Here is a 24,773-nt window from a genome sequence, read left to right as displayed (position 1 = left end):
CAGTTTAAACAATACACACGTGGGCGCAACTCGGTTTCTAATTGGACGAGAGGATGCATTTTTTTTATACCACGTCACGTCATGAGCGGGGCGGGTAGTTGCTGACTGTAGCTTGCCTGTCATAAATCAAAACCAGTGATGCCCACTGCAAGTTCAACAAACCTACATGATCCAGTACATTGAATAGCCCTTATGCACATTCCATGATCGAACGTTCTAAACACACTTCCTATCGGTTTGGCAATTTCCGGTCAGTCTAGTTGTTATCGACGATATAACGTTACTACCACTATGTCACAGTTTTTGTCTTCAGGACTTGCCTCAAATTAATATTAATGATGTACATCGAATTGTTCAATCAGCCTCCGAGACTCCAGCTAGCAAGAATGAAAAGGGGTTCAAGATGTATATAGGAAGCTACATAGACAACTATGAAGGTGAGTACCAAGTCAGTGACAGATATAACGTTAGCTAGCTAATTTAACTATTAACTGTAGCTAGCTAGTTACTTCGTAAAATGATGTAACGTTGACAGAATCTACCTGAGAATGTGTGTATTTTCGTTAGCTTGGTTAAGTTATGCTTGCTAGCTATATTTGCTAGCTAAAAATAATTGTTATTCATGTCTTCTACACAGTATCTAACAAAGATACATTGACAGGGGAGATCACCGTGACGCTTCGAACACACCGACTGTGTCATTGCGTTTCGATACACCAGAAGTACATTTATTTCCAATGGAACGCTGCGTTTGCCTTGCAGCATTGCGTTGCAGAGGCAGTTGCAGTGCGTTCTGTGTGGTGCATACTGTAATGAAACAGGCAGGGAGCAGGTCTCGAACCCTCGACCTCCTAGCCCGAGGTCCGGCGCGCTATCGACAGAGTCGATTTCAACCCAGGGTCGTTACAATACGTTCGATTTATCGAATGTTCATTAGGACTATAACTTTTCCCAAAGTTGGTTTATAATTCTTTTTTAATTATGCAATGTTACCAAATGAAAATAAAGTTGAGGTGCCTTCTGCCCTGATGAAGGTAGGCTAGTCTTCTCCAGGACCCATTGTTGTTCAAGACAGTTACAGTCATTCATTACATTCTTATTGGATTCACATACACTCTTAGAGAAAAAGGTTCCAAAAGTGTCGTTCTGCTTTCCCCATAGGATAACCTTTTTTGGTTCCAGGTATAACCCTTTGGGGAAAATGTTATACATGGAACCCAATAGGGTTCTACTTGGAACCAAAAGGGGTACTACCTGGAACCAAAAAGGGATCTCCTATGGGGACAGCCGGAGAACCCTTTTAAGTAGATAGTACCATTCTTTCTAAGAGTAGAGTTGGCCTGGGCTACAGTTTATTGATATAGTCATAGACTGAATTGTAGTGTTTCAAGGCATTGTTAATGATGGTTGATGAGTATTACAATATAATTAGTAGAGCATAATAAACTGTAATGAGGTAGATATATGAGTAGATATAATATGTGGGTGGAATTCAAGTTACACACAATATTGATAATTATTGATAATTATATTTTAGATTCTTGGCGACAGGGGACTCCTACAGGACCATTGGATTCAGCTTCCGAGTTGGACGGTCCACGGTGGCAGGCATTGTCCCCTCTGTGGCACAAGCCATTTGGGACTGTTTGGTTGGTGAATACATGCCAGTCCCCAAGGAGGAAGACTGGAGGGCCATCGCTGCCGAGTTCCTGGAGAGGTGGAATTTCCCCAACTGTCTTGGCTCCATTGATGGGAAACATGTAGTAATCCAGGCTCCACCGTGCTCAGGTTCGCAATTCTACAACTACAAGGGTACATATTCAGTTGTACTCTTGGCTGTAGTAGATGCCAACTACTGTTTCTGTGTTGTCGATGTTGGTGCTTACGGCAAGGGAAGTGATGGCGGGACCCTCCGGGACTCTGCCTTTGGCCAGGCACTTCAGGATGGCACCCTGGAGATTCCACCACCTGCATCACTCCCTGGACCTGAAGACCTGGGACCTGTTCCCCACATCTTCGTCGGCGACGAGGCCTTCCCTTTAAGACCCAACCTCATGAGGCCCTACGCTGGACGCAGCTGCCATTGCCAAAGCCTGTAAGGATCTTTAACAAACGATTGTCCAGGGCAAGGTTAGTTGTTGAATGCGCCTTTGGGATTCTGGCAGCCCGGTGGAGAATGTATCGGAGAGTGCTTGGTCTCAGCCCCTCAAATGTCGATGCCTGCGTGAAGGCCACGTGTGTTCTCTATAACTACCTGCGGAGGTCATTCCAGGAGCCGCTCCGGGTGGAGATGGGCACGCCAAATGGTCACCTACCTGATGTCATCAGCCAACAACGCCCCCAGACAGGCACTTCAGGTGAGGGAGAAGCTGACCACCTACTTATCATCGCCAGCAGGTGAAGTCCCATGGCAGTATGCCGTGGAGTGAAACTGCTCTTTTAAGAGTCCCCTAACATAAAGGTTATTTTAAGAACCATCCACCGTTGTCCATAAAGTTGCATTTTTCCCCCAGATTACTTTATGTATCATTGTCTCTCTTCATTTGGAAGTTATATTTAAGAGACATTTGGGAGTAAAGACCACACCTTAAAAAAAACCTTCCCTCTCCCATTAACGTCAGTATTATATACACCTGGCATGGTACATCAGGTGAGCGGGAGCACTAGTTAAGGTTATACGACATACAGTTAAGTATGATAACAAAGGGAAAGGGTAACCTAGGGTCCATACAAATAGTACAGTTTACCACCATGTTCACTGGCCTGACAAAATACAGGTGGGAAAAAAACGAATTAGGAAGAGAATGTGTTTTTACTTTCATCTTGTCTTAGATCAGCAAAGGTGTAGGGAAGAAATAAGCAGATTAAGTCTAAATGAGATATTAATAAACAACTGAAACAACTGACTATGAAAACATAATTTAATAAGTATTCAAGTACAGGAAAGAACATGACAGGTATGTGTGTTGTAAAAATATTTAAAAAAAATAGAACTATTGAAAGAGATGTGTATGTGCGTGTAAAAAAAGAAAAAAAAGAATGTGTAGCCTGTAATCTGTAAGAGAACAACAAGAGCATGTATTTTTGGCACAACTGCAGACCGATACAGGGACTACTCATAAAGCCTAGACGTAGTAGGGGAACTTCAGACATGGCCATAAAGAGAGAGAGGGCAGGCCACTGGAGATCTGAGGGACAGAGAGGAGTGGAGAATAGGTGTGTGTGTGTGTGTGTGTGTGTATGTGTGTGTCTCTGGAAGAAAAAAAAAAGAATGTGTAGCCATAACACAGCAAAACAAACAAATGGCCCCTGGACGTCATGGACCAGTCGATGGAACATAACTTCACAAACAGTTTCAACACTCTGGTTTTCAAGTGGTTTTAAATGAAAGAAATATATTCACCTTTAGTCTCGTAAGAGACCAACAAGAGCATCTGTGAATTCTCCGGTGTTTGAGTTTCAATTCTGTCAATTCAGAAATCTATGTAACACTAATAATGAATGCTATCCTAAGACTTTATAAACAAATGACTTTTTGAATTGACTGAATTTAAACAGAACTGACGTGTGTGAAAAGAAAGGTACAATGAGGGAGGTCAAAACAACACCCAGACAACTCCTCTTCCTGTCCTTCCTGTGAGCTGCTCGGCTAAATTGACTCCATTTCTCCATGACACCATAAAAGGTGAGATTTATGTTAACTAAATACTGCTTGTATAGTGTAGTTAGTGGCATAAATATAGGAACCGTGTGGTAAAGTTGGTAATATTTGCTGTTTACTCATGGAATTTGTATTTCAGATCAAAAGATGAATGTGACAGGCAAATATTTAGACAGCAAACTTGTTTTACGATATTATCTAACCCAGAAACAACAGCTATACATTTGCCTCATATTAATACTTTGATCTGAAATACCAATTAACCTACATGACTATACTGTAAAAATGACCTACTTCACAGTCGCAACACTTATGACACTACCTGTGATGTGGAGAAGAAAAAAAACGTACCATTGAATTCGGCTTCGAAAAGCAGCTGATACATTTTAACCTTGACTGCTGCTTTTCTTTGCTGAGGCAGCCTCTTCAGTGTTGGCACCAGGCTCATGGCAAAGAGGGTCTCCTCATCCTCCTTCCTGTGAGCATCAGGTTGGGCTGCATCGCTCTCGACGGCTTGGAGGAGCCTCTGCTGAAATGAGTTGAGTGGATCTGGGGGCTGGTACCTCCGATGACGCCTGGCGTGACGTTGTTCCTCTTAGTTTCTCTCTCTGTTTCTCTCCATGGCCACATCCTGTTCAACGAGGTCCTCAGTGGTCACTTCCGTGAGGCTCATAATAATCACAGGTGGTCCTAGATCCAGAGGTGCTTCCTCCATTTCATCATCTTCCATGGCTGCACCGGTGGTGGTCATACTTGTGGATGATGTTGTAGAGGGTCTCACTCCACCGGTGGAGGCGATGGTCACACTTGTAGGTGACGTTGAGGGTCTTGATGCACCGGTGGCGACAACACTTGTGGGTGACGTAGTAGAGGGTCTGGCTGTAAAATTGCCACTCATTGCCCTAGGCACAATAAATAAATCCAGAAAAGAAAGAATGTGGCAGAAGCGCCAAGGCTGCTGGCCTGAAGCTGCTGACCCAGACCTCTTCTTCTCTTTCTCTGCCCTTCTCGCTCTCTGATACCTGTCCCTGAGTCCTCTCCACTTCCTCCTACAGTCTTCTTCTACATAGACATGAACATGATAAGCCAAACCATTACCTACCATAACTATAGTTATTAGATAGCTATTCATGGACATGTCACCTACTGTACACATAGACACACACACACGGTTATCTGACCAAATTATCAGGGGTACAGTAGTATCTACCATTTCTATTACTATTTATCTAGCATACACACTCACACTCTTTCAAACATGATTATTTGGTAAAGTTATCAGGGGTAGTAACTAGCATAATTTATTTGACTATTTCTTTCACACACACACCTCATTGGCTAGGTTAGCTAGGTAGCTAACGCTAACTAGCCACATCTAGCACAAGCTCACTACTAAACTGACCTGGCAATCCTACTATCGTGGACACTTTTCTCCAAGCAGCATTTTTGTGTTTATGTCCCTGTAGCTGTCAGCAGTTGTGTCAAAAAGACACGGTTTTGAGGATACCTCGAAAATGATTCTCTCCTCCATGTGTCCAACCGCATGCAAAAGGTACCTGCATCTGTATAGTTGCCTAGCTGCGCAAAAAGTTACTGTGAGGATCTGTGTTTATTGCACTATAACCCAATACTACATCACGTGATTGAATATTCGCAACTGTTGGCCTGGGTGTCTGTGTGTGTGCTGGAAGTAACATTTTGCCCCAGATAAGTGTGCTGAGAAGCTGTGGTTAACCTTGAGTGAGAACAGTATGCTTTCTATGCAGGTGCAAATAGCTCAAACAATGTTACAGAACTGTCTGACCTCAGTCTCTAGGGTGTGGGAGCGTAATCTACACAGCAACAGCATATCATTATTATTAATAATAAACGTTTTACTATTTTCATGAAATACTATTAACATATTACTATACTGTGGCCGCTGAAGTAAAGGATAATGAGTGACAATGTCAAAGGGGGGACTCCTAAAAATCCCTATGTTATCTAATATGTTACTAGGGTACTGAGAACGAGTTCTGAATGGTCATAAGGCTAGGGGGCAGTATTTTCGTTTTTGGCCAAAAAACGTACCCATTTGAAACTGCCTATTTCTCAGCCCCCGAAACTAGAATATGCATATAATTGTCAGATTAGGATAGAAAACACTCTAAAGTTTTCAAAACTGTCAAAATTTTGTCTGTGAGTTTAACAGAACTGATATTGCAAGCGAAAACCTGAGGAAAATCCTATCAGGAAGTGCCATTTTCTTTGAAACCTCTCTGTTCTTATGCATCCCTATTACCCATTTAAAGGGATATCAACCAGATTCCTTTTTCTATGGCTTCCCTAAGGTGTCAACAGCCTTTAGACATAGTTTCAGGCTTTTATTTTGAAAAATGAGCGAGAACCATCACATTGCGTAAGTGGATAGGTGGGGGCTCTCAGAGTGAGTTGTGAGCAACAGAGAAAGGCAGCCATTGTTACTCCCGGTCCTAGTGAAAAACCAACACTCCCGGTTGATATATTATCGAATAGATATTTGAAAAACAACCTGAGGATTGATTATAAAAAACGTTTGACATGTTTCTGTGGACATTATGGATATTATCAGGAATTTTTGTCTGCGTTGTCGTGAACGCTTTTTCCTGTGGATTTCTCAGCATAGCGCGCAAAACGAACGGAGGTATTTGGATATAATAATATCTTTATGGAACAAAAGGAACATTTGTTGTCTAACTGGGAGTCTCGTGAGTGAAAACATCCGAAGATCATCAAAGGTAAACGATTAATTTGATTGCTTTTCTGATTTTCGTGACCAAGTTTCCTGATGCTAAGTGTACTTAATGTTTTGTCGAGCGATCGATAAACTTACACAAACGCTTGTATTGCTTTCGCTGTAAAGCATAATTTCAAAATGAGACGACAGGTGGATTAACAAAAGGCTAAGCTGTGTTTTGCAATATTGCACTTGTGATTTCATGAATATGAATATTTTCTAGTAATATTATTTGACTGTGGCGCTATGCTATGCTATGCTATTCAGCGTTGCTGATGACAATTATCCCGGATCCGGGATGGGTTGTTCAGAAAGGTTAAAGGTTTAAAGTTCCTGGGTTTATCAACAACCTGGTATGTATGTATCAATCATTGAACTTGATGGTTTCTGTTTTAATTTACAACCCCTTAGGGGTGTAAAAAGGGGGAATTGTGAGGATCTGTGTTTATTGCACTATAACCCAATACTACATCACGTGATTGAATATTAGCAACTGTTGGCCTGGGCGCCTGGTTGTGGTTAACCTTGAGCGAGAACAGTATGCTTTCTATGCAGGTGCAAATAGCTCAAACAATGTTACAGAACTGTCTGACCTCAGTCTCTAGGGTGTGGGAGCGTAATCTACACAGCAACAGCGCCGGACACCAAGGAGCGCCAAGAGGCTGGGACCAGCCTGAGCGCCGGCGATAGGCTGAGCAAGTTTAAACCACGCTCAGCCTCTACTGTGATAGGCCAACAGACGGGTTGGAACTACGTCAATCACAGTATAAGAACAGCTGTTTACTTACATCCTGCCAGTTTTCTGTTCTACCCTGCGAGGTGTTACAGTGAACCCGTATATACGAAAATTGCATTTACCATTTATCGCTTGAGTTTAATAAAAATACTTAAAGTATATTCGGTGACTCTGAATCACATTTTGTCCTGATACCAGATTTGAATTGACGCAAATCCCTTATATTATGCAGCAGTGATGCAATGACGTAGTCGGTGTGTTCAAACCGTGAGGGCTGCCTGTCACAGGTCCATGAGGAAGAGTGAAAAGCAGCACAGCATGAGAGTAGGGAAAGGTTATAGATAGCTACTAGGGACCTTGTTAAACATCTCCTGTGCGACACTGTCATCATGGTCAAAATGTGTTGGAGACAGTGTCAACGTTTAATCTTATCAGTAGATAGATATTAATGATGGGTCCCAATCCCAATTTAGAATTGCCCACTTAACAGGTTATTTGGTAAAGATCTGTTGATGCAGTGTTTGGTAATTGTGTTACTGAGACACAATGTATTCCTGTATAGTTAAATGAGCCCCTAGTTAAGAAGACTAGACACTACTATGTTTATTGTTATTTATGGGCCGCATCATTCTTGTTTCTCACTTCAGTCTTTCATCACACATATCTTCACAGATGGTGTTAAAGCACGTACCAGTGATAGTGGTCCAAAGCCACTGCTCCTGTGTTGCAGGAAGTGCTCTGTGCAATCATCTGGTGGCCCTTCTTTACCAGACAGCGCACTACTCTCAACTAAACATTCCTGCTGCACCACCAGTTCACAGCTGCACAGACACAGAACAGCGTTGGCACAAGCCAAGAACACTTGTGAGTCTATCAATATCCATAAAAAAATGCACCTGAAAAGTATTCAGCCTATGTAACAGTAAATCCTTGTTAATTAGGGTGTGAAACCAGGTCCGGTTGATGGGATAGAGTTCCGTAAACCTACTAACTTGTGTGCTGATGGAATAAGGTAAGTTGGAGGTTCCTAGAATGGAAACATTTTAGAAAATATTTTCTTGTGATTGTTTTTGTATCCAGGTGATAAGCCTAAACAGTGGCGTCTTTACGATATAATGACAAATGTTTGGGACAAAGACTGGGGGAAAATATATAATCTATAAATCTGTATATTTTAATTCATTTTATTTGAACTTTCGGGCTTGTGCTGTTTCTGGAAAAGTTACATGAATCTTTGTCATAGTAATCTCTCCAACCTGATGTTAAGGTTTTAAAATGTTTTGCAGAAGTTCTCTCTACAAAGCACTCAATGGATACATGCCTGACATGGACCTTCTCCGCGTCTCAGAAACGTATGCCAACTTTTCTCCACTTACTGCCCCTCTTGTGACAACAATGGAAATGTCAGCTGACGTGCCCCTGGTTGAGTCCGCCTTTGGGCCAGTGCAAGCCGGCAGTGTTCTGTCCTATCAGCTTCCACAGCCAAAGACCTGTGAAATTGTGAAGATTGCCGATGCCCCTTCTCCACGAATACTTCCATTAGATGGCTACAGGCTTCCCAGTGTGCTTACATCCTTAGCCAGCAGGAGCAGTTCCACCTCAAGGCATTAGAGACAACCTACAAGATGTAACACAAAGTCGAGGTTGCTACAAGGGAGCAGAGCAGCAGCCTGGAATGGCATCAGCTCAGGAAAATGAGAATAACATCCTCTCGTTTCCGAGATGTTTGCCATGTCCGGGGAGAGACCTCAGCTGACCACCTAGCTGAGCGGATGTTCAAGGGATCTGGTGTACAGACCGTGGAGATGAAGAGGGGGCTAGCCATGGAGCCAGTGGCTGTACAGGGATCTGGTGTACAGACCGTGGAGATGAAGAGGGGGCTAGCCATGGAGCCAGTGGCTGTACAGGGATCTGGTGTACAGACCGTGGAGATGAAGAGGGGGCTAGCCATGGAGCCAGTGGCTGTACAGGGATCTGGTGTACAGACCGTGGAGATGAAGAGGGGGCTAGCCATGGAGCCAGTGGCTGTACAGGGATCTGGTGTACAGACCGTGGAGATGAAGAGGGGGCTAGCCATGGAGCCAGTGGCTGTACAGGGATCTGGTGTACAGACCGTGGAGATGAAGAGGGGGCTAGCCATGGAGCCAGTGGCTGTACAGGGATCTGGTGTACAGACCGTGGAGATGAAGAGGGGGCTAGCCATGGAGCCAGTGGCTGTACAGGGATCTGGTGTACAGACCGTGGAGATGAAGAGGGGGCTAGCCATGGAACCAGTGGCTGTACAGGGATCTGGTGTACAGACCGTGGAGATGAAGAGGGGGCTAGCCATGGAGCCAGTGGCTGTACAGGGATCTGGTGTACAGACCGTGGAGATGAAGAGGGGGCTAGCCATGGAGCCAGTGGCTGTACAGGGATCTGGTGTACAGACCGTGGAGATGAAGAGGGGGCTAGCCATGGAGCCAGTGGCTGTACAGGGATCTGGTGTACAGACCGTGGAGATGAAGAGGGGGCTAGCCATGGAGCCAGTGGCTGTACAGGGATCTGGTGTACAGACCGTGGAGATGAAGAGGGGGCTAGCCATGGAGCCAGTGGCTGTACAGGGATCTGGTGTACAGACCGTGGAGATGAAGAGGGGGCTAGCCATGGAGCCAGTGGCTGTACAGGGATCTGGTGTACAGACCGTGGAGATGAAGAGGGGGCTAGCCATGGAGCCAGTGGCTGTACAGGGATCTGGTGTACAGACCGTGGAGATGAAGAGGGGGCTAGCCATGGAGCCAGTGGCTGTACAGGAGTACTGTACACTGAAGAATGTTAACTTCTTTCCGTGTGGCTTCGTAGTGCACCCAGATGCTCCGTGGTTAGGATCCTCTCCAGATGGCATCATATTTGATCCCAGTGTAAGACCACACTTTGGACTCTTAGAGGTCAAGTGCCCACATAACCAAGTTATGTTGACTGCCCTTACCTGAAGATACAGAATGGAGAGCTGAAGTTGAAGAGATCTCATGCTTACTACTGGCAGGTGCAAGGTCAAATCCTTCTCACAGGTTGTAGATGGTGTGACTTTGTCATCTGTGCACAGGACATCCTAGTTTGCACAGGACATCCTAGTTGAAAGGATATATAAAGATTTACAGGTTTCAAAAACTATAGGAGAGAAGTTTGACCACTTTTATTTTTACCACTACTTGCAGAAGTGTCTATGGTTTTGTGAAAAATAAGTATTGATGTTCTTGTGAAGAAATCTACAGTAGAATAGATTTGTTTAAAAACATGTATTTCAGCAAATGTTCAACAGTTCAGTTAATCAATTACACATCTCTAACATTGTATTCAATCTTGCATTCTGGCTATTCTGTGTTTACTTGATTTCTTTCCCCCACCCCTAAACTCATTGCCTAATTAAAGCCAATACAAGCTCCACACAAACTGATATTCACTACAACACAAATGATTGGTACATGTCGTAGATAAACAAATTATTATTTTTCTGCTAGCAAATAAACACATGTACATTTACACAGGCTTGGCCCATGCTCTGGACCGGATCAGAGACGGCACAGTCCATAGGCAGCGCACCTTGTTCTTCATCCCCCTCAGTCGGAGCAGGGCCAAGCCACATCTGAGTAGGCAGTTTGCTCAAGTTGACAAACACAAGAGGACTTCCCTTTGCTTTGCACTCAACACCCTTTTTTAAAAATACACAATTGGTCATTTACAGTCAGTGAAAGTGTTACAAATGATGAACTAACAATTCACAACCTGCATTTTTTGGACTTCGGTCAAATTTATTAAACACAGTCAAGGGATACAAATGCTTACTTTTCAACATTGACCCACTCAAACATTTAATACATACAAACATAAGGAAAAACATATGATACAATAAAAACAGTAAATGTTTAATATTTACATCAATACAGAAATAAAGAGAAACTGTTGGTAATTTACATGCCTCAATTGAAGTGTTATTAATCATGTGAACATTATGAGTGACAAATCATGTGGAACGACAGCTCCTCTCCTCTTCTGGATAGTAAATATTTCATATTTACATTTACATTTAAGTCATTTAGCAGACGCTCTTATCCAGAGCGACTTACAAATTGGAAAGTTCATGCATATTCATCCTGGTCCCCCCGTGGGGAATGAACCCACAACCCTGGCGTTGCAAGCGCCATGCTCTACCAACTGAGCCACACGGGATCCTCCAACTCGGGCTAAAATGTAGAACCTAATTGGATCAGTCATGGAACATGGACCCGGTTCTCCTCCCGAGACAGCACTATAGCTGCCGTTCAGGGAATTTCACACCTAAAAAATATATATCTGTCGCATCAAAATAAAACAAGTGCCATCACTAAGGGCTCATCTATATGAATGAATAGATGGGAATTACTAAAAACCTGAGTTCCTATTTATTAATACAAAGAGCAGTCTACTCCTTCAGAACAGACAGAGGGCACTGTGGTTCAGGGTGTGGTGTAGACTCTAGAGTAGACTTATGTAGCAAAGTGCTGAGGTATACAGGAGTAAGGCCAGCTGGCCTGTGAAAAAGTAAGGTTCTCATTAGCTAATTTGGGCCAGCCGCATATTGGGTTGCCGTTCGTATGGCTTGCGAATCGCTTCGATGGAATCAATGAGGGATTTGAAAGATGGCCGTCTCGCGGGGTCAAAGTCCCAACAATGCTGCATCAACATGTGGACCTGTTGAAAACAAGACAGGTTCGTTTCCCTAGGTGCATCTGGCTTACAGAAATAATGAAGATTGTGTGAGTGTTTAGCTGTATGCTTTACCTCGCTAGGACAGTCTCGGGGGCAGGGCAACCTATTGTGTTTCTCCAGCAGCTTGATCAGCACCATCACCGTCATCTGACCCGGCACGTTATCCATCACGTTACCCATCATCTGAACAAACTTCTATAAAAAACACATACAATACATACACGTCACAATTAATACACTCAGCAAACCACACACTGACTGCATCAGTATTATGTAAAGGGTTGGTGTCCTTGATTAAATGGATCATGCAGATTTAGACTGAGCTAGTTTGAGAGAGACGAAGGATGTCGTTTCGTACCACTGGAGGGCTCTGACGATGGTCACCGTGGGTCAGGACCTCATAGAGCGTCACGCCAAAGGACCAAATGTCTGAAGAGAAGGAAAACTTGCTCTCCTTCAGACACTCAATCGCATACCTGTAAAATAAGTCAAAGGTTACCGTAAGACACCTTTTTAATGCACACATCTGGACTCTAAATTAGCAGCCCAGAGCCCAGCAGGGAAGTAATTGCTCAATGGCTCCAGGACTCACCAGTACACAGGACTGTCTCCATCCTCACGCACGCGGTAGTAAACATCTCCCTCTGGGATGTATTTGGTAAGGCCAAAGTCCCCGATCTTCACCAGATGCTCATTCTCCACCAGTACGTTCCGGGCAGCCAAGTCCCGGTGGATGTATCGCTTCGAGTGCAGGTAATCCATCCCCTTAAAAGGAAAAAAAGCAGAAGGAGCAGGAGGAGAGATGAGGGAGACCAAGGTGAAAGACAGTAGTGGTTAGAGAAGAAAATAGAGTACTTTAATCTATTGTTGTATGAAACAATATTCCAATATTGGATAGCAAATCTTCAACTTGAACCCAAACAGTGTACCAGCTACAGAACCCTAGAAAGAATCTAGATTACATATACAGTTTAAAGTTTACATACACTTAGGTTGGAGTCATTAAAACTCATTTTTTCAACCACTCCACAAATATCTTGTTAACAAACTATAGTTTTGGCAAGTCAATTAGGACATCTACTTTGTGCATGACAAGTAATTTTTCCAACAATTGTTTACAGACAGATTATTTCACTTATAATTCACTGTATCACAATTCCAGTGGGTCAGAAGTTTACATACACTAAGATGCCTGTGCCTTTAAACAGCATGGAAAATTCCAGAAAATTATGTCATGGCTTTAGAAGCTTCTGATAGGCTAATTGACATCATTTGAGTCAATTGGAGGTGTACCTGTGGATGTATTTCAAGGCCTATCTTCAAACTTAGTGCCTCTTTGCTTGACATCATGAGAAAATCAAAAGAAATCAGTCAAGACCTCAGAAAAAAATGGTAGACCTCCACAAATCTGGTTCATCCTTGGGAGCAATTTCCAAACGCCTGAAGGTACCACGTTCATCCGTACAAACAATAGTACGCAAGTATAAACACCATGGGACCACGCAGCCGTTATATCGCTCAGGAAGGAGATGCATTCTGTCTCCTAGAGATGAAAGTACTTTGGTGCGAAAAATGAAAATCCATCCCAGAACAGCAGCAAAGGACCTTGTGAAGATGCTGGAGGACACAGGTACAAAAGTATCTATATCCACAGTAAAACGAGTCCTATATCAAATAATCTGAAAGGCCCCTTAGCAAGGAAGAAGCCACTGCTCCAAAACAGCCATAAAAAAGCCAGACTATGGTTTGCAACTGCACATGGGGACAAAGATCATACTTTTTGGAGAAATGTCCTCTGGTCTGATTAAACAAAAATAGAACTGTTTGGCCATAATGACCATTGTTATGTTTGGAGGAAAAAGGGGGAGGCTTGCAAGCCGAAGAATACCATCCCAACCGTGAAGCACGGGGGTGGCAGCATCATGTTGTGGGGGTGCTTTGCTGCAGGAGGGACTAGTGCAACTTCACAAAATAGATGGCATCATGAGGGAGGAAAATTATGTGGATATATTGAAGCAACATCTCAAGACATTAGTTAGGAAGTTAAAGCTTGGTCCCAAATGACTCTTCCAAATGGACAATGACCCCAAGCATACTTCCAAAGTTGTGGCAAAATGGCTTAAGGACAACAAAGACAAGGTATTGGAGTGGCCATCACAAAGCCCTGACATCAATCCTATAGACAATGTGTGGGCAGAACTGAAAAAGGATGTGTGAGCAAGGAGGCCTAGAAACCTGACTCAGTTACACCAGCTCTGTCAGGAGGAATGGGCCAAAATTCACACAACTTATTGTGGGAAGCTTGTGGAAGGCTACCCGAAATGTTTGACCCAAGTTAAACAATTTAAAAGGCAATGCTACCAAATACTAATTGAGTGTATGTAAACTTCTGACCCACTGGGAATGTGATGAAAGAAATAAAAGCTGAAATAAATAATTCTCTACTATTATTCTGACATTTCACATTCTCAAAATAAAGTGGTGATCCCAACTGACCTAAGACGGGGAATTTTTACTAGGATTAAATGTCAGGAATTGTGAAAAACGGAGTTGAAATGTATTTGGCTAAGATGTATGTAAACTTCCGACTTCAACTGTATCTTCATATTACCAGCCCCACGTGCAGTGCTCTTGTCTCACCTGGCAGATCTGCTGTGCAAAGAGGAGGCTGTGAGCCACGCCCAGGCGGTGTTTGGCTAGGTACTCTCTGAGGCTGCCCAGCGGTAGAAACTCCATAATCAGCTGCACCGTCTGCCCTCCTGTGGAGACAACGAAACAGGCATTTACAGCAGTCACTCATACATACAGACGCTAACCTACACACGTATATGTGAACAGATGCTGGAAACCCCCACACATGAACATGTCATATGTAGGAAGGAGCCAAGCAAGAAACGTAATAAACAAGCATTGTATGAAAATGAGACAGCTAGTCATATACAACAGGTGGATGACAGACAGGTGAGCTTGACTGGATCACATGCCACTCACCCAGCTCAGAGCAGCAGCCCTTGTACTTGACTATGTTGCTGTGGTAAAGAGACTTGAGGATCTCAATCTCCTTCATCCAGCCTTCATGGAGATGGCTGCCTCCCTCATGCTTCAGGGCCTTCACTGCCACATAGTCCCCTGTCCCGTCGTTGGCTGGGTCATACACATAGAGCATCACCTTCCCAAAGTGACCCTGGAGACAGAGAGAGAGCACAAAGCATTCTCTCAGAGGAAGGCCAGGGAATAATGTTTTACATAATGCTAGTAGATCACGAAGTACAACAGAAGATGAAGAGCACAGAGGGGTTTATGTTGTTCTGCGGGGAAATTAATTCACCTCCCCTAAGTCCCGGATCTTTTTCAAGTAGCGTTTGAGGAAAACGTTGGGGTCAGCATCCGGGAGAGACTCCAGGGGGGATATGTCAGGATCTGATCAGAAACCAGGAGAGCAACATTAAAGCAACACTAATCAATCACGAAAATGTGGTCAATCTAAATGCTAGAGGAGGAGACGGAGAGAAACAGACTGTGATCCAAAGAATAAAAGGAGAGGACATACTCTTGATCTGTAGTTCAGTGAGCTCTCGAAGCACAGTGCGGAAGGACGGCCTCTCCCGGGGTTCGTAGGTCAAACACATGCTAATGAAGCTGGCCAGTTCCTGCGACGAGGGCTCGGTGAGGCGACTCCGCGTCTCATAGAAACGCTCTTTCTGTTGGCAGGAGAGAGGTCAGGGTTCAGCCTGAATCACAGGCATGGTAAGAGGATGGCAGATAAATGAGTTATGATTAGAGGGAGGAGAATTGAAGGGCATTCACGATAGGGCTGTAGGTACCTCAGTGAGCGTGCTGCCACTCATGGGCAAATCTCCATTGTTGCAGATCTCCAGCAGTGTGGCTCCAAAGCTCCACTGGTCGGCAGCTCTGCCGAATGGGGAACTGCTTGGCACACACTCCGGGGCGATCCATGGGATTCGCTCGACACGCTCTGTAGAGCATACAGACAGTCTAAGTCACACCAGGCTATATAATACCACTACATTTAATAGGTTCATGAATCACATGGACTCACAGCGCAAACTAAATAACCTCTAAAGCCTTCCTGCTAAGTGTCAATATGATGACAAGTACAAGACAACCAGGAAGTGGGCCTCACAGCAACCAGGAAGTGGTTTGCACTGGGCTTCCTGTGACTCAATCTGATCTAAAAGAATGAAGACCAAACAAAATCACCAGAGACGGAAATTGAGGGTTGACAAAATAACTCATTGTGGAGAGATTCTATTTCTCATGTAGTGAGTGTTGCCCAACATGGAAGTGGTCTGGTAGGAACTAACTGTTTTATTGGTCAAGTAGGAACTAACCTTCTCTGGACAGCACGTTGAGGGCAATGCCTGGATCGCTCAGCTTGACAAAGGGAAAGGTGCCCTCCTCCAGACCACGGCGAGCCACCAGAATGTTTTTGGCACAGACGTTACCATGTACCAGTTGTTTAGTCTCCTGCAGTAACCAGGTGGTAGAGGTAACAACATAAAGTACATGCAGGTGGGAGATGAGGGTTGGCAATACATTAACTATGGACACAAGGGTTTAGAGTTTGAAACGGAGGGACTATCACAGAAGACAGGAGATCAACATCCTAAAAGATCATTGTTTCATACAATTAGTGAGGAGTAATCTTAGTTTGTTGTGATGTGAGGGTATCAGGCTGACTTACAAGGTAGCTCAGGGCACTGGCCAGCTGTTTGGCTACAGTAAATTTCCACTGAGGAGTGACCAGCGCCCTTTCCCTTCGCAGGAACACATCCAGAGGCCCAAACTCCACAAACTCCTCCACCATGATGTCTGCAGACAGGTCAAAGACAAGGATTATTATCAAGGATCACACTACCTACTTTTAGAGATAAGCAACACTTCAATGTATTGATTCTAATTAAAGGGATATGGTTTGGCTGAGAGTCAGGCTTGTGATTGTACTGTACGCCAGTCCTGTTGCCTAGTAATTCAAACAACCAATACAATTAACCTTCTGAGAGAGAAGTGTCAGTGCTGAAGAAGGAAGTTGCACAGCTGAATGAGGAAGTGTGAGGTTGAGTAGTGCCACGGTGACTTACTCTCAGATCCTTTGACAGACACTCCGTGTACAAAGACCAGGTGACTGTGAGATACTTGGCTCATCAGACTGGCTGTTTCAAAGAACGCCTACGAGAGGACAGGAAAGAGGAAGGATTATCATGACATTGTAAACAAAGGTTCACATTCAACAGAGTTGAATTGGTGAAAATGGTAGTTTAGAACCAACAAGGTACTTAAGAAACCGTTGTGTGAATGTGGCAAACTGGGTTGGAACCTGGGATGGTGTTATCGCACAGAGCTAAAGTCTCCAGGTCTCAGGTAAGGTTACTCATCACGCAATCAATTCCTGTAAGAGGATAATGATACAGTATTGGTAACTCACTAATGCTATGTCCTTGTGGCTCTGGTCCAAGATCTTAAGAACCACTCGGATCTCTTTGCGATCAGTAAGATTGTTGTTCCACTTGTCCTCCTCATCCTCCTCTGCTCCGCCCCACACCAACAGACTGCCTGAGTAGATGTTGGTCCTGGTCCCACGGCCCAGATGCTGCTCCTGAGCACAGTGACAAACAGACATTTTAGAAGTACTGCGTACAAACCGTACAAAGATAGAGAAGAGCATCAGTGTTCAGTAGTCAATTCCAAAAATGTATTGGAATTTAGTGAAACTGGGAGGTACTGTTGCAAAGTGTTTCGCTAGGGTGTGCCCTACTGAATATAACCCAGGTGAAACATACACAAAGGAGGGCGCTGACAGAGAGATGTATAGAAGAGAAGAATGCCCTCTCTCTCACCTGGGTGATCTCCTTGTCTTTGATCTGATGGAACCTCAGCTGAGTCAGACAGAGGGCAGAGTCAGGCTGAACACACTGGTCCGCACCCTGCCTCATCACCAAGAGGTTGGACAGTTCTGCAGCACACAAACACTCATTTAAATACAGTATAGGAAAACATGGACACACAACACTACCTTACAGAATAACGTTGCTGTACATATGTTGAGCCGTTGTATGTTAGGGTCAGAACAACACCAATGCACATCTATAAAAAACACATCACACACAAACTAACCTGCAGGTCGGGGTAGGCAGCATTTCTTCACAGTGAAATTGTCCGTGCCAGACTTGAGCACAAAGGTCTTGAGACTGTCGGTGAGCTCCTTGACACTGGAGAACTCCCGGTCCCAGCCTTCCAGAGCAAACACTGAACCACTATGCAGGATCCTGAACTGCTTGTGGATTGCAGCTTGTCCATCCTATAGGAAGCCAGCAAAGACACACACATGCATCCAAATATATAACTTCTAATGACATTGTATTGCTTTTTATATTTTTGGACTCAACATTTCCCATGTTCCTCGTCCTTCAGGGCTTGGTGTGGAGGCACTTTTACCTGACTCTTGTTTAGAACAGCTAATATGATGCGGTGGTAGTCGAGGACGCTCCAGCGCACAAGAAAGGCTCCCTCTGCCACGGCTTCCTTCCTCAGTCTCTGCAGCACAAAGTCATCACTGAAAAAGACAGTCAGAATTGTAGTGGGAGCCAGGGCAGTGTGTGTGTGTGTGTGTGTGTGTGTGTGTGTGTGTGTTACTCACTTCATTGGTCCATGAAGGCCATTGGTGGCACTGAGCACCACTCTGGGCGGAGCCACCTCGTGACACAGGTAGTGGTGTGCGTCTGCAGTAAGCCGGAAGTACCCGTCCAGCAGGGAGACGAAAGACAGAGCCTCAAGGCTGGAATTCATTTGAACCTCCTACACACATATAAACATATCATCCTCAGAAAACACCACCTACACACATTTCGCAGTCAGATACTCCGCTACCATACAGACATACATCATATAGTAAGATGCAACTTCACACACACACAAACCTAACTTGAGATCCGCACACTTGACTTAGGTTTTCGCATAAATCATGCACTGTTGTCAATGGGGGATTTTCACAAAACATGGAGCTACGTGTGTGTATCTCAAGATAAGTTTGGGGCCCAACAGAAAGCAGTTGAGATGCAGGTGCTCGAACCATAGAGAAGTTGTCTTGTTTAATGATGCTGACGTTGGCTCCAGTGATGGTGATGTGGGAGATTTCAGGGAAGTCGCAGAAAGACGTCCATGTGTCAGAGGGTTTGGGTTCTTGCTGGAGGGGCGATTGCTTCACACTTTTCCGATTCCCTAAGTAATCGTTCCCAAAGTAACTGTTGGTCTGAGGCTAGAACGGATAGACACAACTTACAGAGCATCCCACAGAAGGCATACTATGAGAAACACACAAAGGAAACTCACAGTTCTAACTAGCAGTCAAAGGGCCTGATAAACATCCAATGGGACAGACATACCTTCTTCACTGTCAACTTCCTCCACTGAATCCCCTTGGTACCAGACACCATGACCTCATGCATGACCTGAGGGCCAACGTTCTCAGGGTCAGATGCCCCAAGGGCATGGCTGGTGTTGAGGTAGGAGCCGCTCCCGTCGCCCCCGTCCTTCCTCAGCTCCAGGTGGGCCGTGAGGAAGGTCTCGGTGCCAAAGCGGGGGGCTAGGTGCTCCAGAGTAGACATGTATTTATACATGACCTCCTGGGAGCCCAGGCGTCCTACGTCCACAGTGTGCTCCTGGAAGGTCCTCACAAAGTCAGCAAACACACGCCGGATACGGATCTTGGTCAGGAAGTTGTCCCTCGCTATGTGTTTGGAGAAGGATCTCGGAATGCAGCGCAGGAAGCTGCAGTATGGCAAGGGGAATATGGAAGTAAATCAAAACATTACGGCTGCGTTTGTAATGGCACTAGTTTCCCTATATAGTGCACTAGTTTTGATAGTGAATAAGGTGCCATTTTCAACACAGCCTCAGACTATAGTAATGTCTGAAACCTTGTCAAAGCCCTTCCTGAAGCAATGCACCCATCCCCTCTGACTCATGGCTTACCTGACAGACTTTGCCACTTCCTGTAGCGTGCAGCCTGAGCGCAGGGCCTGGTGAGACAGGTGCAGCACAGCCATCCCCAGACTCTCATTCTTAAAGCAACTCAACTCTTCCTTTCCTTGAGCATCCTCCATCGGCGTGACATCATTCACAAAATCAAACTTTGCCTAAGCGAAACAAAAGGGAAATGACTTATTTCACAATATGAAAATGTCCGTGTGACACAGGAATATTATGTTAATGCACACTTCCACAGGAATATATGAATACAAACACATTTTGGATAAAACACGCCTCATTCTGAAACTCACCTGGCAGAAGAGGTATTCCAGGGAGGTCATTTCTAGTAGAGGTGAGCCCCCGTGCTCTGTCCCTGACCGTGGGGCATATCGCGCCACTGACGGCTCCTTCTCACTCAACCCATGCCAATTCCGAAAGTAAAACCTGGGAACAGAAAGAGAAAATTCCCTATATAAATATGCCTGTACGTAAAAGCATACAGTGCATAGTCTCCCCAAACAGACCAATACTAACTCTCTCTCTCTCACACACACACACTATAAAAACAGTTGGCTGGTATTCCCTAGCCCGTCTGAGCGGTCGGCTGTGAATGCCCTCTCCCGCTAGCACAATTATTCTGACTGGGATTTGGGTTCTGACCCTCCACAGGATGTCTGCTCAGAACAATGCTGATGCTTCTCTGGGTTCTGACCCTCCACGGGATGTCCGCTCAGAACAATGCTGATGCTTCTCTGGGTTCTGACCCTCCACGGGATGTCCGCTCAGAACAATGCTGATGCTTCTCTGGGTTCTGACCCTCCACGGGATGTCCGCTCAGAACAATGCTGATGCTTCTCTGGGTTCTGACCCTCCACGGGATGTCCGCTCAGAACAATGCTGATGCTTCTCTGGGTTCTGACCCTCCACAGGATGTCTGCTCAGAACAATGCTGATGCTTCTCTGGGTTCTGACCCTCCACAGGATGTTCGCTCAGAACAATGCTGATGCTTCTCTGGGTTCTGATCCTCCACAGGATGTCTGCTCAGAACAATGCTGATGCTTCTCTGGGTTCTGATCCTCCACAGGATGTCTGCTCAGAACAATGCTGATGCTTCTCTGGGTTCTGATCCTCCACAGGATGTCCGCTCAGAACAATGCTGATGCTTCTCTGGGTTCTGACCCTCCACGGGATGTCCGCTCAGAACAATGCTGATGCTTCTCTGGGTTCTGACCCTCCACGGGATGTCCGCTCAGAACAATGCTGATGCTTCTCTGGGTTCTGACCCTCCACGGGATGTCCGCTCAGAACAATGCTGATGCTTCTCTGGGTTCTGACCCTCCACGGGATGTCCGCTCAGAACAATGCTGATGCTTCTCTGGGTTCTGATCCTCCACAGGATGTCCGGGATAACTAAGGTAGGCTGAACAGCCAAACTAACGGGACTCAAGGGAAACTGAAGGGAGTGTGAGGGAAATGTAGGTAGAGAGGAGGGGACGGATGGCCTTTTTTAAAACACACACACACACAAACTAACCTCATGCGATAATGGAGTGTCAGTCTTGTCTGCTCTTCTGAGTTGAAGAAATGGTTGGGACTGTACCAACAGTGGGATTCAGGGTCATACAGGGAAAACAGGACATGGCACAGTGGAGTTATACCTAGGGGGACAGATATATAGGTTACGCACACCTTGGATTCACCCTTTCAATGACATACAGTGCATTCAGAAAGTATTCAGACCCCTTCACTTTTCCCACAGTTTGTTACGGTACAGCCTTATTATAAAGTGGATTAAATAAATAAAAATGTCCTCATCAATCTACACACAAAACCCCATAATGACAAAGCGAAAATAGGTTTTTAGAAATATTTGCAAATGTAAAAACAACAACTCTAATACCTTATTTACATAAGTATTCAGATCCTTTGCTATGAGACTCGAAATTGAGCACAGGTGCATCCTGTTTCAATTGATCATCCTTGAGATGTTTCTAGAACTTGATTGGAGTCCACCTGTGGTAAATTCAATTGATTGGACATGATTTGGAAAGGCACACACCTGTCTATATAAGGTCCCACAGTTGACAGTGAATGTCAACGCAAAAACCAAGCCATGAGGTCGAAGGAATTGTACATAGACAGGCTTGTGTTGAGGCACAGATCTGGGGAAGGGTACCAAAACATTTCTGCAGCATTGAAGGTCCCAAAGAACACAGTGGCCTCCATCATTCTTAAATTGAAGACGTTTGGAAACACCAAGAATCTTCCTAGAGCTGGCCACCCAGCCAAACTGAGCAATCGGGGAAGTAGGGCCTTGGTCAGGGAGGTGACCAAGAACCCTTTGGTCACTTTGACAGAGCTCCAGAGTTCCTCTGCGGAGATGGGAGAACCTTCTAGAAGGTCAACGATCTCTGCAGCACTCCACCAATTAGGCCTTGCTGGTAGAGTGGCCAGATGGAAGCCACTAAGTAAAAGGCACATGACAACCCACTTGGAGTTTGCCAAAAGGCATCTAAATGACTCTCACACCATGAGAAACAAGATTCTCTGGTCAGATGAAACCAAGATTGAACTCTTTGGCCTGAATGCCAAGCGTCACGTCTGGAGGAAACCAGGCACCTCTCATTACCTGGCAAATAACATCCCTACAGTTAATCATGGTGGTGGCAGCATCATGCGGTGGGGATGTTTTTCAGCGGAAAGGACTGGGAGACTAGTCAGGATCGAGGGAAAGATGATCAGAGCAAAGTACATCGTTGATGAAAACCTGCTCCAGAGCACTCAGGACCTCAGACAGGGGGGAAGGTTCACCTTCCAACAGGACAAGGACTCGAAGCACACAGCCAAGACAACGCAGGAGTGGCTTCGGGACAAGTCTCTGAATGTCTCGATCGAACATCTCTGGAGAGACGTGAAAATAGCTGTTCAGCGACGCTCCCCATCCAACCTGACAGAGCTTGAGAGGATCTGCAGAGAAGAATGGGAGAAACTCCCCAGATACTGGTGTGTCAAGCTTGTAGCGTCATACCCAAGAAGACCCGAGGCTGTAATCGCTGCCAAAGGTACTATAACAAAGTACTGACTAAAGGGTCTGAATATTTATGTAAATATTTCAACATCAAAAAAAAATAATACATTTGCAAGCATTTCTAAAAACCTGTTTTTGCTTAATCATTATGGGGTAATGTGTGTAGATTGATGAGGAAAATAAACTATTTAATCAATTTTAGAATAAGGCTGTAATGTAACAAAAAAAAATATGGAAATTGTGAAGGGGTCTGAATACTTTCCTCAATGCCCTGTAAAACCCAGATTCCTGGGGTCATCAACCCAAACACACCCTTACGTGCCTGGCTGCCAATGTCCTCAAACATGAGGAAACAGAACACCACACAGCTAACCGGAGAGTCCTAAATTCTTTCTCAATACTCACACAAAATATTCTTTCTGTTTCATGAAAACAATAAATGGCACTTGTTCTTACCCACAGTCTGTGCTGCAGAGATGGAAAGCTCCTCAGCTGTCACTTTACCCTCTGTGTGGGTCAGATAGCGCTCCCCTCCCTTGGTCCAAAACAGATAGACATGGACGCCTGGTCCCTGAGGAGGCTCACACTGGCCTGTGGATGACCCTGTCCTGGTACTCTTGGAACGGCCACTTCGAGACATCATGGACCAGGCTGGGTCACAACACCTGTCCCAGGTAGGAAGTAAGAGAAAAGTATTTCACTGTAATCCAGCACTTACCACAAGCAGTAATTCAATAGTGTCTTGCGGTGCAAAATCACTAATTGAAAAGAAAATTAGATAACAATTAAGAACATACGTTTTATACATGGGTTTTGTTAATATCAACAAAAATTATACTCAATTACAATGTAAGCCTTATTGTAGCAAGTAAGCACATCTGGATCAAATAGATTTGTTACCATGTAATTGATCGGCATTATTACCATGTTCTGAGAACTCGCGATATGATTCAATATTTTCTAGTAAGGCCTTCCGGGGTATTGCACATGAACTTCAGTAAAGACGCATATTTAACGATAACATGACATGAAAATCCGGATAGAATTTATCCAATGTTTCCACATTTTAAAAATCGATTCTCACCAATACATTAATCACTTCGTCATCGAACTGATTGCTCACGGATATGGTGGCATATAGCCTACAGTGTACTGTAAACAATTGTAAACCAGTGGCATAAAGCCCACTTCCTATAATGCTGATGATACAGTATGCTTTATCCGCCAATGCTGGAATAAACCCGGGTATTTGTAAATTGTACTGCACATTTGTCAAACTACAGAATTCTTACCATTTAGTTGCGTCCCTAAAACGTGTAGTTAGAAAACCCAATGCAGGTTGAACCGAAGTCCACTCTTCGTATGATTTCCTAATGCGTGTCTCCCCTACTCCTACGCATGCCCGTGAAGCGCATAGACAGAGAAGTCAGCTACAAAATGAAAACACCGAAAGACACTTTTGGCCACTCCCCTTGAACCAGCTGTACTACAGTAGGCTTGTGGGATAGATCAAATCAAATCGTATTTATCACATGCGCCGAATACAGCAGTTGTAGACCTTATCGTGAAATGCTTACTTACAAGCCCTTAACCAACATTGCCGTTAAAGAAATACACTACCATTGAAAAGTTAAGTCACTTAGAAATGTCATTTTTTTCCATGAAAACATACATGAAATTAGTTGCAAAATGAATAGGAAATTTAGTCAAGACGTTGACAAAGTTATAAATAATGATTGTTAATTGAAATAATAATTGTGTCCTTCAAATTTTGCTTTCATCAAAGAATCCTCCATTTGCAGCAATTACAGCCTTGCAGACCTTTGGCATTCTAGTTGTCAATTTGTTGAGGTAATCTGAATAGATTTCACCCCATGC

General features: G+C 44.5%; 1 protein-coding gene and 1 long non-coding RNA gene across 2 annotated transcripts; one reads left to right on the top strand and one right to left on the bottom strand.

The window, feature by feature from the left end:
• Positions 1–34: 34 nt before the first annotated feature.
• On the top strand, positions 35–7,313 carry LOC139577525 (uncharacterized). Its single transcript, XR_011675322.1, has 2 exons — positions 35–437; positions 1,538–7,313. It is a non-coding gene; the product is annotated as an uncharacterized lncRNA (long non-coding RNA).
• Positions 7,314–10,919: 3,606 nt separating this feature from the next.
• On the bottom strand, positions 10,920–24,343 carry LOC139539167 (non-receptor tyrosine-protein kinase TYK2-like). The gene is made up of 24 exons (XM_071342062.1): positions 24,188–24,343; positions 23,352–23,560; positions 21,402–21,525; positions 20,178–20,310; positions 19,870–20,033; positions 19,281–19,665; positions 18,968–19,153; positions 18,536–18,693; positions 18,334–18,451; positions 18,013–18,196; positions 17,736–17,851; positions 17,324–17,494; positions 16,980–17,067; positions 16,583–16,710; positions 16,230–16,365; positions 15,702–15,853; positions 15,428–15,578; positions 15,206–15,297; positions 14,869–15,061; positions 14,518–14,636; positions 12,470–12,642; positions 12,236–12,353; positions 11,950–12,072; positions 10,920–11,859 (listed from the first exon to the last, which is right to left on the bottom strand). The coding sequence occupies exons 2-24, from the start codon at positions 23,536–23,538 to the stop codon at positions 11,722–11,724; spliced, it is 3,537 nt and encodes a 1,178-aa protein (XP_071198163.1). The 5' UTR covers positions 23,539–23,560; positions 24,188–24,343; the 3' UTR covers positions 10,920–11,721.
• Positions 24,344–24,773: the final 430 nt, after the last annotated feature.

This window comes from Salvelinus alpinus, chromosome 1 (assembly GCF_045679555.1).
Source record: "Salvelinus alpinus chromosome 1, SLU_Salpinus.1, whole genome shotgun sequence".
In the NCBI taxonomy this organism is placed as follows: domain Eukaryota; kingdom Metazoa; phylum Chordata; class Actinopteri; order Salmoniformes; family Salmonidae; genus Salvelinus; species Salvelinus alpinus.
This window is presented reverse-complemented; position numbering and strand designations above follow the sequence as displayed.